The following is a 17573-nucleotide window of genomic DNA, read 5'->3' on the forward strand; positions in this document are numbered from 1 at the left end:
TATATAAAGACTTTAGAAATAATGGAGAGAGACTTCTAGTCATACATTTAAGCTTCAGTTTCAACTCTTCGAAAAATCATCTCTTTCTTAGGAAGCATCTTCAAAGTGTGAAAATACTTCAACAGTGTAGACGTTTTATCATGCTTTTCTTCAGGTTACATTATTATTTTTGTTAGGTTATATTATTATAGACAGTAATAATCATGCATTATTACATAGTGATCAATTTCTATTTTAAATCTCTTAACAGTTTTCGGTGAGTATCAAGGCAAATGGGAAAGAAATGGGTGTAGTCATTCTTCCCTTCTTAATTACATCATAGTGACTTCTTTACTATATTTACAAAATATTGTTTTTATAACTTAGAGGATTTCTCGCAAAAATATTTTATTACTTTTGGACCATTATTCTTCTTGGATTTGAAAATCCACTCAAATGAAAAACATTAATGTATTTTGAATGTACTTTAGTGTTAAGAATTTCATCTTAATTAAAATATAAAACAACGTAATTGATTTCAAGTATTTCTTAGAAATAAACTTTTTCCTACAAAATGCTGAATTTACCTCTGCATATTGAATGTGAAGAAAACAAAATATTGTTAAAATTTTATATTTCAACATCAAATATTTCTACTGATACTGAGAAGATTCAACAACTATGAAAATGGTCTTTTTAGTTAGGCACAGGGTCAAGTGCTAAGGGTACAAAATTATTAGATCTGATCCTAAGGACATTATATTGTCCTTACATAAGTGGGAAAAGTGGTCTTTATTTTTTATTATCTTTTTAAGTTTTAAATTATAGTGGACTTCTGCAACTTTTGTTTAAAAACACTTTCAGAATTAAAATTACGGTGTCAGCATGTCACATGTATGGAATGTTATTTAGTGTAAAAGCTAGTGGGCCCTTGGGAAGTACTAGATTAAAAACCAAGGCTAGTTGAATCTTAAGCAACTTTTGTTACATTGTGATTTACATTTCCTCCACAACCAACACATAAACGTTTTAGTGTAAACATCTCTTGAATTACCAGCCTTACAAAATTAAAATTTACCCTTTTGTTTATTGAGGTTTATTTCACTTTAAATGTCCATTTAAGAATATTGAGAAAAAAAGAATATTCTGCAATGTGTTTTTATTTGAATTTTTCCACCCTCGTATTTCTTTAGGAGTTGATCCCCCTCATATTGTGTACAGCATGTCTACATCCTGAGCCTAAAGAGCGAGATCAGCTTCTCCACATACTTTTCAATTTGATCAAGAGGCCAGATGATGAGCAAAGGTGGGTATGATTACATATGTGAAAGAGAAATACAATGTGACTTACTGATTTTAACTAATTAGGCATCAAGATTAGCATTTTAATCTAAAATGCCTTCTTTCCTTCCAGTATCTATTTTAGCAGCGCTGGAGCATTCCCCCATCATGGATTCACTCCTTCATGGTTTCAAAACCTATGAAAATGCGTCAAACTATAATGTCATCATCAGGTTCCCTTTCCTCCTCACCCTCTCTTTTTAAAGGGACCTGGAATTTACTGCAACAAAGAAATAGATAATAGGGAAATCACTCTAAGAAATTTAGCTTATGCATAATAAATAAAACCTAAAACAAAAATAGCTTTCTAAAATATGTATAAATCCTACTAAGATCTGATTACTTATCACCTGCTATAATTACTGACAAGTCTCATTGTTTAAATCTTTGAAAAGGAATTCTATACCTTCTCAAAATGTTAAGTTTCAGCCAGGCACTGTGGCTCATGCCTGTAATCCCAGGACTTTGGGAGGCCGAGGCAGGCGGATCATCTGAGGTCAGGAATTCGTGACCAGCCTGGCCAACATGGTGAAACCCTGTCTCTTCTAAAAATTCAAAAAAATTAGCTGGGTGTGGTGGTGGGCACCTGTAATCCCAGCTACTCAGGAGGCTGAGGCAGGAGAATCACTTGAACCCAAGAGGCAGAGGTTGCAAATGTGCCGAGAACATGCCATTGCACTCCAGCCTGGGAGACAAGAGTGAAAGTCCGTCTCAAAAAAAAACAAAAAGTTAAGTTTCTTAAGGTTGCTACACAGATATAGGTACTGAAGGCCATTATCTAAATTATCTTGTATTTTTGAGGGACTAATTCAATTTCTTGTAAAAATGTAAATGTTCTCTGAAAATTGCAAGATAGTTACTTTTGTCTGAAAAAAATCTGCCATTAATACACTTTTCTGCTTTCTAGTAGAGAAGCATCTACTAGTAATTGATGATTAGATTATGCCCAAACCCTCTAGTGGAAGGGGGAGGGAGTGAACGTATTCTAGCCAAATCATATGTTGGCTAGAAAACAGCTCTTCTCTTCTGCTCTCCAAGTGCAACAAGTTCCAGGTAGGTAGCATAGCAGCATATTGTACATACCTGCTGACCCCCTCAGGCATTCTAATGTTCTCCAAATAGAAACCTAACTAACCTTCAGCAAAGCAGATTTTTTAGAAAAGCCCAACTTCATCTGCCCACATATGTTCTCAGTGATATTTAAGCTCAAAATGCAGATTTTATGTGAAACCATTTATCTTAAAACATTGAGGTGTAGTTTTTATACACAAAACTTTCTATCTTTTTAAGAATTCTGTTTGTATGGCTTATTGCCTAATAATTTTTGATATTCATGTAATCTCAGTAAGTGTCTTTTCTTAGAAATATGTGTACATATATTCTATTCTGTTAGATTCTGAGCTACTTCTTAATGTTTACCTTACAATGAGATTCTCCCAACTGAAAGCAAGTGGAGTTTATTTTTTTCAATCTTGATTGTTGAGAGAGAGAACTTCTGGTTTAAGGTAGTGATAGGTTGACATTTCTTGATATTTCCTTCCCAAATTGGAATTTGCTATGAAGACATTTAAAAAGTATAAAAAACTAAGATATAAACACTAAACATTTGTGAAAAATATGGTTAACAGTCAGCCATTTGAAGGGCCTGAGAAAATTTTCTGTTACTCTAGTATCATTTAATGAAGCTGGATTAGGAAGACCCTTATAGTTTTCACTTTGAGAAAAGTATGTTTCAGTTGGCTAACAAGTAAGTAGAATGCACTAAGTCAGACAGCCATTATTTTTATCTAAGGCAGTCAGTTATTTCTGTCCTCATTCAGTCTGCTGTCAGTGTTTCTCTTTCTTCATCCATTCAGAGATTATTATTCCCAGTAAACAAGAAATAGAGGGAGATGGGCAAATGATATCTTTTATCCTTGAATATGTGGTTTTACCACAAACAAAGCCAGATAAAGACCAGAAATAGCCCTAGAAGTACACAGTAAGGGTTAGTTTTTTTATATACGATATTTGGCTGAATTAAACTCCAGCCTACTTCAAATCCTGTATAGCATAAATTATCATCATTGTCAAGAGAACTGGGCATTGAGAAAAGGAGAAAAGCACACCTGGATTCAGCAGAACGACATTAAATTATTAATCTCTTTAATATATCTGAGATGTCTCCGGGAGTGAAGCTATTAACTGTGGCTCCTCCCTTTCTCTCAAAATGAACTGGAGCTGGATCAATTTCTTCTTATTAAAGATTAGTCTATAGAAACCAAAATCCACATGAGCCCCATAAAAATTGCACTTTACAGTGAAAATAACAGTTACTCTAAATTCAGAATAAAGGCATATCTTAGAAAATGATGTATTACAAGAACCAGAGAAACATTTTGAAACATCATTTAGTGGCCTAAAAAAGAGGCAAGAATTGCTGGCTATTATAAACAGGAGAAGGGAGCCAAAATAAATGTAGGCTTAGAGAGAAAAGATTGTCTAGAATAAGGAGAGCTAGCAGAATGAAAAAAAATTAAAATATGCAGAGTTTTCAAATTTATGTTGAAGACAGAGTAATAGATTTGAGACTATTGAAAATTGAATCCATGTTTATTATAAGTGATTTTTTTTTTCTTTTTTTTTTTTTTTCTGAGACAGGATCTCACTCTGTCTCCCAGGCTGGAGTGCAGAGGCACAATCATGGCTCACTGCAACCTCAACCTTCCCAGGCTCAGGTGATTCTCCCACCTCCCAAGTAGCCAAGTAGCTGGGACCACAGGCATGCATCACCATGCCCAGCTAATGGTTGTATTTTTTGTAGAGACAGGGTTTCACCTTGTTGCCCAGGCTGGTCTTGAACTCCTGGACTCAAGTGATCTGCCTGCCTGGACTTTGCAAGGTGCTGGAATTACAAGCATGAGCCACTGTGCCCAGCTGATAAATTTCAAATATCAATAAAGCACGGTATTCACTGGCCATTTGCAGGATTGAAGGATTGTTTGCCCAAACTTTCGTGGTTTCAATAATTTCCAGAAACTCTTCAACCATAGCTCATAATACATCCTGATGGACAAAATATAAATGTATATGTTCCTACAATATCAGGCCCTGACTTTTCTGTAAAATGTTTTGGAAAGCTGCCATTACCTTTGTGCATGGTATGAATAGTGTTAATCAACAGACTGACAGCCTTAAAAGCATTTTGGCATTAATTACTGCTTCACTCAATGTAAGTTCACAAAAATGCATGTATAAAGCTCCTGTATATACATGTTTATAAAAATGCATGTATAAAGTTTCCTCCATAAACTTTGCTGCAACCCTTTAAACTTTTTCCTTATAAAGGCATTGTGATGAACTTAGCAACACATTTTATTCTAGTCATTCTGTGTTAAAATGGGCAAGTTTGTTAATAATCCTCAGAAAGTTGGCTCCAGTAAACTCCCTCAACAGTTAAATCCCAGTTTCTCTTTAATTATGAAAGTCTTTGAAGTTTGAAGTTATGTATAAATTAATAGAGGAAACGTTACCCAAATTTTTGTAATAAGCAGAGGGAACACTGGCCCCACCCACAATGTTCTGCAACATTTTCATTCTTACTATTCCAATTACTCATTTGTTTTAGTTACCTTTGGACTTCTAATTCACATATTGCTTTGTTTTATATGCCATGCTTGATTTCTCCTAAACATTCCTCTTTTTCCCACAGATGAACTAGATACATTATGATCTTTTAATGGTTATGCTTTATTAAAAAATAGTTATGCTTTATAAAAAAAAATACTTGATATATGAATTTGTACATCACTGGGTTATCAGTAAACTATTGCTGTGTGGCTAAGGGATACAGTATGTTATTTTGGCTAGTCCTGAGTCTAATACCCACAAATAAAGATGCCTGAGTTGAGCATCTACTCAGAGTAATGAGGAGGGCCACAGATCAGGGTGACACATGAGAAGAAAGCTGAATGGGTTTTGATCAAGCAACGATGATAGCTATCTACCTCAAATCATAAAACTTTTAAATATTAAGTGAAGCTGTACAAGTATGGACTTGAACAAAGCATCTTGGATGGGTGGATAGATGGATTAAGCACCAGTTGGGTAAAATAAAGCAGTTGAATGTTTTTCTATGTTATAATTTTTATCTTAATGAAAAACTGATTTTTGCTTATACTTTGCAAAATAATAGAATTGTACTTAATGATTTTGTAGCTTTATGTAATTTCAGTACTTGCTTTTCTGACTGATACAATTTTGCCTCTTCTGAGAATGTTGGAAAATCATAAATAAGAATGAACTATGAAAGATATCAAGCTTATATTTTAAAATACAAAGAACCCCTCAACTAGGAGAATACAAACACTTCTATAGACTTCGAAATTCTATTACTGAAACTTCTTTTCTGCGATTATCAAAATATACCTGACCAAGTAGAGAAACTTGCTCTTTTCAGTATCCAGCTAAGGTTAATTTATACCAGCAGCCCTAACATGCAAGTCAACTAGGAATAAGGGAAATTAAATCACTGTATTAGTACCATTCATTGCAAACTAAAAATTTCCCAAGGACAACTTGGTGGTACTATAGGAAAATTAGTATTTTATTTTTTCCTTTAAAAATACCATTTCCTACCTTGGTAATTTAGTTAATAATTAAATACAGTTATTATTACATTTTCATTTTTAGATTTTCAAGGCAAAAACCTGGTCTTAGAGTCTATTTTCATAAACCTTGCATGTAAAGCTAACAGCTGCCACCTGGTGGCCAAAAGTACTTACTAGCCTTACTTTAGGTCAAGGTGCATCAGGGACCAACACTCAAGTCCACGCTTTTTTTTTTTTCTGTAAGGTGAAAGTGATCTACTTTCACCTTACAGAAATATAAATTTATTAAAATAGACTAATATATTCATTATTAGCTATATGTTATATAATATAAATAACAAATGAAAAAAGCAAAAACTTTAGGTTAGCAAAATATATTTGATATAATCAGTTATTTTTCTTAATGAATCTCAGGCTGCTTTTATCATATCCCAAGAAAAGCTTAATTTTATGCTCAATAATGATGCTTTCACCAATTCTTTTCTAGCAACTGTAATTGATACCATATGTCTACCTGTATCATTTACTAACGAAACAATCCTTGCACTGTGATTTTCCACAAGTAGGAGCAACATTTATTTTTACTATCATAGTAGCGTATTTCCAATGTTAATAATCTGTGGACCTTCTAATCTTTTCTGTTTTGGACTGTATTTCAAAGCTGTCATATTTTCTAAAATTTTCAATATTAACTCTTCTAAGAAGTTTATTTCAAGGGGCCTAACGTTTTTTCCTATTGAAGTTTGTAGTCTTTAGTATAGTGATGGTGACTTATGATTTACAATCATTTCATGTGAAGCTCTATACAAGTGTGCACCTCTTGTAAGTGTTCAAAATGCTTTTTAAGAAAATTTAGCTATTACAATTATCAAACATGTATGGCTTCTCATTTTAATACACTAATGAGGGCAAAAACAATGATCAGCTATTAGGAAATGTTCATTAGGAGCAGGCAGCTGAAGTGCTTGCTAGTATCTTTTTCCATTTTCCTTTCATTCACTTTATTTGCCTTCCTAAAGTAGAAGGAAATAGGAATGCAAAAGAAAAGTTGAGAAATAGAAACAGAGGGTAATGATATAAAGGGGAATCAGATAGATAAAAACCACAAGGATTGTGGTGAATTAGAAGCTGCTTGCAATGTACAGTGAAGACACATTGGCTCACCGTTTCCCCCAGTGTTTCCAAAGAGCTTTGTTATTCTCCTTAAATAACCTAAGCGAACAATTAGTAACTAATCTGACCAAACCAAATATAAATTTAAAGTCATTTTGCAGTAAATTTAAATTGACATATATTGAGAAATAACAATGAGCAATGGCTAGACGTAAAGTGCTGATTTTATAATGAATGTGAGTTACATAAGCATTCTATTTTGGTTTTCCTTGAAGTTGGCTACTTTAAAACATCTATTAAAAATATACTTTTTTCCCATCAGGTTTTACTGTTTTAAAGTGTTAGACAATCAAAGTGGAAGAACTTAAAATTCTGCATTTTAAAGTCATTTTAGATGGAACTTCATTCTGAAGAGTGCAAAATCTTACTCAGAATTTTATGGTTTTTTTAGTTACAAATCTATCAATTCAAATGAAGATAATGTATTAGTTATTGGTTAACTGTTGTTTTGTAACAAAGTACCCCAAAAGAAAGTGGTTTAAAACATCTTTTATCTTACAGTTTCTGTGGGTCAGGAATCTGGGTCCTCTGCTTCAGGGTCTCCTACAAGGCTATAGTCAAAGGTCGGCTGGGGCTATTAGTCATCTCAGTGTTTAGCTGGAGAAGGGTTTGCTTTTAATCTTAATCACACAGTTGGTCATTGTCAAGAATCAGTTCCTCAAGGATTGTTAGACTGAGGGCTTCATCTCCTCACTGACTGGTGGCCAGAAGCCACCTTTAATTCCTTCCCATATGGGTCTCTCCAACATAGCAGCTTGGTTTATCTAAGCATGCCTGCTGAGAAGGCGGTAGAGTCCAACAAGATGGACATCACAGACTTTTGGAACCTAATCTCAAAATTGACCTCTTACCACTTTGGTCATATTCTCTTCATTAGACACAAGTCAGTAGGTCCAGTCTGCACTCAAAGAGATGCGATCATTGAGAGTCATGTCAGAAACTACCTACCACAGTTATCTTAGGTATCATACCAAAAAATCTGATTCTTAAAATACCACTTTATTAATATGATACTGTAGTTTTTAATTATAGAAACACTGGGAGAATAATCACTGGTTGTTTTAGTGTCTAGAAAGTGAAGTTGTGTAGAAACTTAAGCATTGGGCATATATAATCTCAGAATGTATGTGTGGGAAGGTAATTTGGAAGGTTATGAGATTCACCCTCATACCTATACAGAAATCCCTTCACAACATCTGTCACAGATGGTGTTGTCACTGCTGGAGTGGCTAATCTTAAAGAACTTAGGTTCTTGGTGGCAGCTTAGGCCATTGTCAGAAAGGTATAATTTTTCTTTTTTTCTTTTTTTTTCTTGAGACGGAGTCTCGCTCTGTTGCCCAGGCTGGGGTGCAGTGGCGCGATCTAGGCTCACTGCAACCTCCGCTTCCCAGGTTCAAGTGATTCCCCTGCCTCAGCCTCCCGAGTAGCTAGGACTACAGGCGGGTGCCACCACACCCGGCTAATTTTTTTTTTTTTTTTTTTTTTTTTTGTTAGTAGAGATGGGGTTTCACCATGTTGGCCAGGGTGGTCTCTATCTCCTGACCTCATGATCTGCCCACCTCAGCCTCCCAAAGTGCTGGGATTACAGGCATGAGCTACTGTGCCGGGCCGAAAGTTCTAATTTTTCAAAACCAGACTGTGCAACATGGTGAAACGCCATCTCTACAAAAAATACAGAAACTATCTGGGCATGGTGGTGAACACTTATAGTCCCAGCTACTTGAGAGGCTGAGGTGGGAGGGCTGCTTGAGCCTGGGAGGTGGAGGTTGCAGTAAGCCAAGATCATGCCACTGCACTCCAGCTGGGGAGACAGCCAGACTCTATCTCAAAAAAAAAAATAAATAAATAAAAAGTCTAATTTGATTGTATAAAAATCTTGCACTCTATGTGAATTTATAGAGATGAGACTTTTTTAACCCTTAGTCCTAGTTGTGCTTTCTCATGCAAATACAAGCCTTTTTTTGTATTGTTTTTCAGGCAAATGATACTGACAGGTTGTGTGGCATTTGCACGTCATGTTGGACCAACACGTGTAGAAGCTGAGCTTTTACCACAGTGTTGGGAACAGGTAAATAACTGTATTGAGTTTTTACCTAGCTATTATAGCCTGATTTCTTAAAAAGATACATAGTTTCCTTTTTAAAGGCGTTTAAGAAATATGTGGGATATAAATTATGCCGATGTTTCTGTAGCTCAGCACAGTGATTTATTAGTACTTACGAATGCTCTGGGATGCTTTCCTTTATTCATTCAGTCAACAAGTACTTATGAAACACTAATTTCAGTGCCAGGTACTGAGGTAGTCACTAGGGATACAGTGGTGAACAAAAGACAAAGACATCCTAATGGGAAAATAAGAGTAAACAAAGAAATGGTCTGCTATTTTGTAGTAATTTATATTATGAAGAAAAATAAAGCAGGATAAGGGTGAGAGAGTGATGGGGAATGCTTTCCTAGGAAGGGTGGTCAGAGAAAGAATCTCTGAGGCAATGATGTTTAGGAAAGAATCTGAATGAAGTAAGATGCAACAAGAACAAAGGCTCTGAGGTGGGAGTATACTTGATGCGTTCAAGAAACAGCAAGAAGACGTGTGTGTGTGTGTGTGTGTGTGTGTGTGTGTTAATAGAAATATATATTGTATACTTGCATATATTACAAATATATAAAGTGTAAATCTTTGATGTGGGAGGTTTTTGTATTTATACTTGAACTCATTATTTTACTAACAATGATTTTGCTTTTATATTGAATTTAAAATTCCAGTCCTCTGTATAACTCAGAATCATTGACTTTCTAGACTTAATGTTTAGATCATTCAGCACCTCATTTTTCCACCTTAAAAAGATGTGTTTCCTGCTTATGTAGACAAATTACATGGCTTTATTTACAATAGCACAGTCACTTATTCTTAAGAAAAATATTAGTCTCTGGAATATCACTGAAGTATTAGTCATTTATAGTCCTATTCCCAAGTTCTTTGGGCATTCATTTTTTCCACCAAAATAAAGTAGAATCCCTAGATTCAGTAGACAAAGTAAACATTACATGTAGTAATAACCACCTCTCACAAACCCTTATACCATCTATAAATTACAGTGCATACTAATTTAGGGTGAGGTTCTAATCACTTGGAATCAAAATAAAATATATCCATATAACTCTCTCACAAACCCTTATACCATCTATAAATTACAGTGCATACTAATTTAGGGTGAGGTTCTAATCACTTGGAATCAAAATAAAATATATCCATATAACTTTCAATTTACAATTCTATACAGTTAATTGTGCACATTTAATTTTTTATAGTTTTTCCATTTTCTTTTGTCTTTTTCCTTTCGAGTGTACAATTTAATGGTTTCAGTGTTGTGCAAGCTTCACCACAATCAATTTTTAAACATTTTTGCTATCCCAAAGACAAACCCCAACTGCTTGAATTTGGTTCTCCTTTTTCGAGATTATTTTGACTATTCTAGGTCTCTTGAATTTTCTTATGAATTTTAGGATCATTTTTCATTTTTTGCAAAGAAGCCAGCTGGGATTTTCATAAACAAAGCATTGAATCTATAGATTTATCTAGAGAGTATTGCCATCCTAATTTTATATATTAAATCTTTCATTCTATGAATTTAGGATGTATTTCCATGTATTGGGTCTTTTAAAATTTCTTTCAACAGTGATTTGTAGTTTTCCAAGTAGTGTACGTTTTGCCCTTTTGTTTTATTTATTCCTAAGTATTTCATTCTTTTGGATGCTATTGTAAATAGACTTTTTTCTTAATTTTATTTTTAGTTTGTTCATTGCTAATATATAGAAATACAATTGATTTTTGCATTTCAATTTTGAGACTTACTGAGCTAAAGAAAAGCAAATGAAAGTTTATGCACAGCCATACTTTGACATTCAAACCATTCTACTTTTGAGGTAACTACATCTGGATTAAATTTAATTCAGAGATGTCAGTTATAAACATCTCTACTGCCACCTCTTCTGTAACCTGAGTAAACTTGGATATCGGGGATCTATCTAGCCGCCTACCTCCAGTTTGTTGCCCAGTAGATTATTATATAATTTTTTTTCTTAATTTTAGGCATCCAATACATTAATGAATTATGTCACCTTTTCATATGGGAATATGAGAACAAATATACTTCTTTTCCAGTCAAAGAAAGATTTATATTCTATGAAGAAGACATATGGGAACAAAACCCAGTATGTGTCATTTTTTTGTTATTTTTGGTTATGGTTCAGTGTAGTCATCACAATAGCAAAACCCCATCATTTTGCATTTGCAAACAGAGGAATGGATTGAAGTCTGCTTACTTTAAAAATAAAAGCATATTTCTAGTAAGGGCTCTGGTCAAATCATTGATTAACTTACTTCCTCATCCCTTAGGTTGAAGAAAGAAGACTGGCACATATTATAGACCGTATCTATAAGATCCAGAAGCTGAGTTTTCCAAATTTAAAAATATTCTACTATTGCTAGGGAAAGGTCCTGGTTTCTCCTGATACTCTAAGGAAGGCGTAGTCTTAGGCAAGCCCATAATCTCTAGATACCTTGCCAAATTGTCATCTTTGGTTTTCCCTTTTTTCTTTAACAGATGACCCCTGTAACCTCATATTTAGGTTCTCCCTCACTCCCTCATTCCTGATCCAGGTATAGTCAAACAGGGATTCCCAGAAGTGGAAAAGGAAGAAGCTTTATTGCATTCTTAACAGGATTTGTGGTGAAATGTAATTCTCTTTTGAAGGAAGGGAGGGTATGCTGTTTATACTTGGTTTTTTATTTTTTTTACTCTAGATTAATCACAAATACCCAGAAAGACGACTGCTTGTGGCAGAATCCTGTGGAGCACTGGCACCTTACCTTCCTGTAAGATTGTCTTTTTTTTTCTTTAAACTATTTTTCTAATAATAGAAAAACCTTTTTTTGAGTGTCTTATAGATTTGAATCCAAATATCTCCTAGACATGCTGTCTTAATAAAGGAGATGATCCAAAAAAGAAGAGACTCACATTAGTACAGTATGGCATTGCAGACACATAGGTACATTACCACTGATTTTGGATGAGTATAAATATATTAAACTATATCAGCAGTTCTCATAGTGTGGTCTGAGGACCCTGGGGGTTTCCTTGAGATGCTTCCAAAAAGATCCATGAAGAGAAAACTGTTTTCATATTAATAAGACACTTTTTGTCTCTTTCACTGTGTTGAAATTTATATTGTTGGTGCAAAAGCAGGGATGGGCAAAAATGCTGCTGCATTAGCACTAATCAGGGCAGTGGCACCCAAATGTACTATTATAATAATGATTGTATTCTTTACTGCCATGCTTTTGCAGAAAAAGCCAATTTCACCTAAAAAGGAGCTTGCTGAATCAGTAAAATTATTAATTTTACTAAATTTTGACCTGTGAAGCATGCATCTTTTTAATATTCTGTGAGACAACATAGAAAGTACTCATATAAAAACCCTTTGCTGCATACTGAAAAATCATAGCCATTTGCAGGAAAAGCACTTAGGCAGTTGTTTGAGTTATGAGCTCAACTAGCTGCTTTTTTTTTAGTGGGACACCAATTTTACTTCACAGAAACACTTACAGTCAAACTGGTTTTTCAGACTTGGGTATGTGGCAGACATTTTCATGAAACTGGATGGAGTGAGAATGTCACTTCAAGGAAACCAAGTAGACAGCATTCATTGCCAGTGGATTTATACTCCTACTAACAGTACCTTGGAGTTTTTATTTTCCCGTACCTTCACCAGGAACTAGGCACGGTGAAATTTTTTTAATGTTTTTCTAATGGAAGAAAATGCCTTATTGTTGTGATAAATCATACAGATTGATGCAAATGGGTTTGAGCATCTTATTATTTATTGTTCCAAGACAGATGAGCATCCCTTGCTCTCAAAGGATAAATAGGCTGTTCTACTCTACTCCTAGAATACTAAGCAGTATTAATAATAGATACAATGTTTCCTCAGCAGATCTGTGCTTGCCTTCTGCGTACCCCATTGTCACTGATAGCAATAAAATCTCTCTACGTCGGCAGTTTCTCAGTGTGTTCATGACTTAAATAGAGTAATGCCTCCTGACCAGTGAGTGCTCTGGTGGGGTCCCTGTGGCATATTAAAACTGATTGCCACATGTGACCCTTGCCTAAATCAGTATGAAGCAAATGCCCACTTGAACCTTATTTTCCTCTGTCATATTGCCTTGTGCGGATACCAACCAACAAGTCCTTTTAGATAGTTTAAGATGTTTTAGGGCAATTTTTAGCCTAAAAAGTAAATAAATGAGGCTGTACCAAAAGATGTTATATATTCACCAACCTAAATGTGTTTTAAGATATGCTAAAATTGCATGTATTTTTGTTTCTAAAGTGAAAACCAGACTTTTTAAAAATGTCTCTCAAGCCTTGCTCTACATACCAAATCATGCTGTAAATTTATGCAAATAGCCATGTCCTCTGCCTTTATTTTTATTTTATCCTAGTTATTATATGTAAAAAGGACCTAAACAAGTTTATGTTTTAAGAATTTTATAAATTGATTAAATTGCAATATTAGTACAAGTAGGATAGGAGGAGCATGAATTTGTATATTGGTAGCTCTTTATCCTAACCTCAGCCATGAAGCTAAAACATTCTTTATCGTAACTGGAAAATATTCTGCGTGAAATCAAGGCACAGCAGTGGGTGTACATTATATTAAATATTAGCATAAAAAAGAGCAATGCAATTTTTAAGTACTTTTAAAGTTCACTCTCGTATTTTATTATCCTGTTTAAATTTTTTTTCCCACTTCTTCAAAGAAATAGGAATGCCAGGATTTTATAATGTTTCCTCATCATATCCCAGACAAATTTTCTAATTGCCAGAGAGATTTTTGTAGTTCCTCCTGTTAAAACTCTCAGTGCTCTTCTCTGAGTGAAACAAATAGTGACACGAGAGTCATTGTCCATTTGTAGTAGAGTTTGTAGTAGACTTTGTTGATTTGTTGAAAGTGCCTCCTAGGGTGAACTGCAAGGATTTGAGAGATTTTTACGTATTTAGTAAAGATATAAAAAACATGCTGAGAGATGATTAATAAATACCAAATTCAGAGTAGATGTTATTGCCTCTAGAGAGGAAGGGATTTGGGAGTGAGTGATATTTTTGCTGTATCTGTAATGTTTTATGTCTTCAAAAAACAAAGGTCTGAAGCAAAATCTCTGTACATCAGCAGTTAGTCAGCATTTTTAATAAAAATGTTAATACCTGTTTAATCTGGATTTTGACCACACTGATGTTTGTCATATTATTTTCTATACTTCTGTGCTTAGGTGTAAATAAATAGTAAAAACATGTTTATTTTCAGAAAGAAATCCGTAGCTCCTTGGTTCTTTCAATGTTGCAACAAATGTTAATGGAAGATAAGGCAGATTTGGTAAGAGAAGCTGTTATCAAAAGCCTTGGTATCATTATGGGATACATTGACGATCCAGACAAATATCATCAGGTATGTTTTTCAGAATGAACTCATTTTACTCCATTATAAAATTCTAAGTATTATAATATTCCAAATCTCTGATTTAGATACTTTATAATGTATCATAAGGATGGCAGGTGTGTCAACTTTAGTCATTTGGGGATGGCTGCCTGGTTTCAATTTTGCAGCTCAGAGGAGAGAATGCTACAGTTCAGTTATAGTATCTGCCACAGCTTTCTGGCAGGAAATTGGCAAGAGGTATTCTATGTTTACCACTCCCTCTCTTTGGTTTGCTCATCAGTGGATACATGGCAAGGCTAGGATTATGGATGGCCTTCTTTCTTGCTTAAAAATATGTTCTTAATTTATTGAAACTTTTATTACTTTTTATTAAGTGTTTTATTTTAAGTTTATCTCTTTAAAAATCTACATTTGCCTTTTTCTCATTGACAGGGTTTTGAATTGTTGCTGTCAGCCTTGGGTGATCCCTCAGAAAGAGTAGTTAGTGCTACACATCAAGTATTTTTACCAGCTTACGCTGCGTGGACTACAGAACTTGGAAATTTACAGTCTCATCTTATACTTACACTACTGAACAAGATTGAAAATCTTCTCAGGGTAAGTTCTTCCTTTGTTTATATAGTTTATAGAAACTTAAAAGGTCTGTCCTAAGCCATCTTGGAAGAATGTTAGGGAACAGAGACAGAAAGTGCCCTTAGCTTAACGTGCTAATACATTACCAGTTAAAGATGCTGTTGGACTGGAGCCAAGAAAGAGATTTGAGGAAGTTTTGCTTTGCTGAAGCTGGAGGAAGAGAAAGAGCATGATGTGCATTTGTTAACTGAAATGCACCTTCATGGAAGTAACTCCTACGTTATTCAGAAAGCCAGCTCTTTCTTGACTCTTCTGAGTACGTAAATATTTTACATAAAGCATCAACTCTAGTTCCAGAATGCAGAGAAAATGAGTCTCTAAAGCTTTCTTACATAGTGTCAAAATTGCTTTAACTGTGGTTATTCCACTCCAGTAGTTCATTTCTCATTTTTAAAATGAACTTTTAATTTTTCCCACGTACAAGAATTAAAGAAATGTTGATGGAACAACAGAAACTTCTGGATCCAATTTTTGTACTAAAAGTTTCTTTTAGAGACTAGAAGAGAAATTATTATTTGTGTAGTGCATATTATGTGCCAAATCTATAAAAAGAGATAGGAAGTAGGAGAGGGGAAGTATTATAGCATGAAATGCTGCTGGGTTAGCGTTTGAGCATTTCTATATGCCAACAGTGAATAAGCTAAAAAAAAATCAAGAAAGCAATCCCATTTACAATAGCTTTAAAAAAAAAATGCCTAGGAATATATATAACCAAAGAGATGAAGGATCTCTGTCATGAAAACTATAAAACACTGATGAAAGAAATTGAAGAGGAAATGTTAAAAAAAAAAAAGATATCCATATCTAGTTGTTCATAGAAGAATTAATATTGTTAAAAATGTGTATACTACCCAAAGTGATCTACAGATTCATTGCAATCCCTATCAAAATATGGAGGACATTCTTTAAGATATAGAAAAAGCAATCTGAAAATTCATGTGGAACCACAAAAGACCCTGAATAACCAAAGCAAGCCTGAGCAAAAAGAACAAATCTGGAAAAAGTGTACTACCTGACTTCAAAATATACTTCAAAGCAGTAGTAACCAAACATCTTGGTATTGGCATAAAATAGACATATTAACCAGTGTAATAGAGTAGAGAACCCAGAAATAAGTTCACACATTTACAGCCAGCTCATTTTTGACAAAGGCACCAAGAACATGTATTGAGGAAAGGACAGTTTCTTCAGTAAGTCAACTGAAAATGGATTAAAGACTTAAATGTAAGAAATGAAACTACTAAAAGAAAACATTGTTTCAGGACATTGGTCTGAGCAAAGATTTTTGAAGAAAGATCTCAAAAGCATAGGCAACAAAAGCAAAAATAGACAAATGGGATTATATTAAAGTAAAAAGCTTCCGCGCAGCAAAGGAATCAGCAGAGTGAACAAACATCCTACAGAATGGGAGAAAATATTTGCAAACTCTCCATCCAACAAGGGATTAATAACCAAAATATGTAAGGACTCAACTCAACAGCAAAAAAAAAAAAAAAAAAATCCAATTAAGGAATGGGCAAATGATCTGAATAAACACTTCTCAAAGGAAGACATATGGCCAAAAGGTATATGAAGAAGTGTTTAACATCACTAATCATCAGGTAAATGCAAATCTAAACCAAAATGAAGTATCATGTCACCCCATTTAAAATGAGTATTATTAAAAAGACAAAAAAAAAAAAAACCAGATGCTGGTCAAGGTGTAGAGAAAGGGGAACCTTCGTACACTGTTGGTAGGAATGTAAATTAGTACAGCCACTATGGAAAACAGTGTGAAGGTTCCTCACAAAACTAAAAACAGAAATACCTGTAATCCACCAATCCCACCACTGGGTATATATCTAAAAGAAAGGAAGTCAGTATATTGAAAAGATACATACTTTCGAGGACTTACATGTTGAGTTTCAAGCACTCACATATTTCTTACAGCACTATTCGTAATAGTGAGGATACAGAATCAACCTAAGTGTCCATCAGTAGATGAATAGATAAAATATGGTATATATAAACAATGGAATATTATTCAGCCATTAAAAAAAGAATGCTATCCTGTCATTTGCTGCAGCAGGTAGCCTAGAGGACATTATGTTAAGTGAAATAAACCAGGTACAGAAAGACGAATATTGAATGTTCTCACTCAAATGTGGGAGCTAAAACAGTTGACCTCAAGGAGATAAAGAGTGAAATGGACCAGAAACTGGGGTCTGGGGGAGTAATGAACAGAAAAATACAGTTAGATAGAAGAAATACATTCTAGTGTTTGATAGCACAGTAGGGTGACCATAGTTAACAATAATGTATTATATATTTGAAAAACAGCTAGAAGAGAAAATTTGGAATGTTCCTAACACAAAGAAATGA

General features: G+C 34.4%; 1 protein-coding gene across 5 annotated transcripts in view; it reads left to right on the forward strand.

Annotated features, from left to right (window-relative positions):
• Positions 1 to 17573, forward strand: part of RELCH (RAB11 binding and LisH domain, coiled-coil and HEAT repeat containing) — a 120227-nt gene that overhangs the window by 56688 nt on the left and 45966 nt on the right. For all 5 annotated transcript variants that reach the window (XM_009252431.4, XM_054538040.2, XM_054538042.2 and 2 more), the window contains exons 11-15: positions 1173 to 1285; positions 9060 to 9150; positions 11887 to 11958; positions 14448 to 14588; positions 15012 to 15176. In XM_009252431.4, coding sequence (XP_009250706.2) covers positions 1173 to 1285; positions 9060 to 9150; positions 11887 to 11958; positions 14448 to 14588; positions 15012 to 15176 — 582 coding nt within the window. The remainder of the gene's footprint in view (positions 1 to 1172; positions 1286 to 9059; positions 9151 to 11886; positions 11959 to 14447; positions 14589 to 15011; positions 15177 to 17573) is intronic.

Source organism: Pongo abelii, chromosome 17 (assembly GCF_028885655.2).
Source record: "Pongo abelii isolate AG06213 chromosome 17, NHGRI_mPonAbe1-v2.0_pri, whole genome shotgun sequence".
Taxonomy (NCBI): domain Eukaryota; kingdom Metazoa; phylum Chordata; class Mammalia; order Primates; family Hominidae; genus Pongo; species Pongo abelii.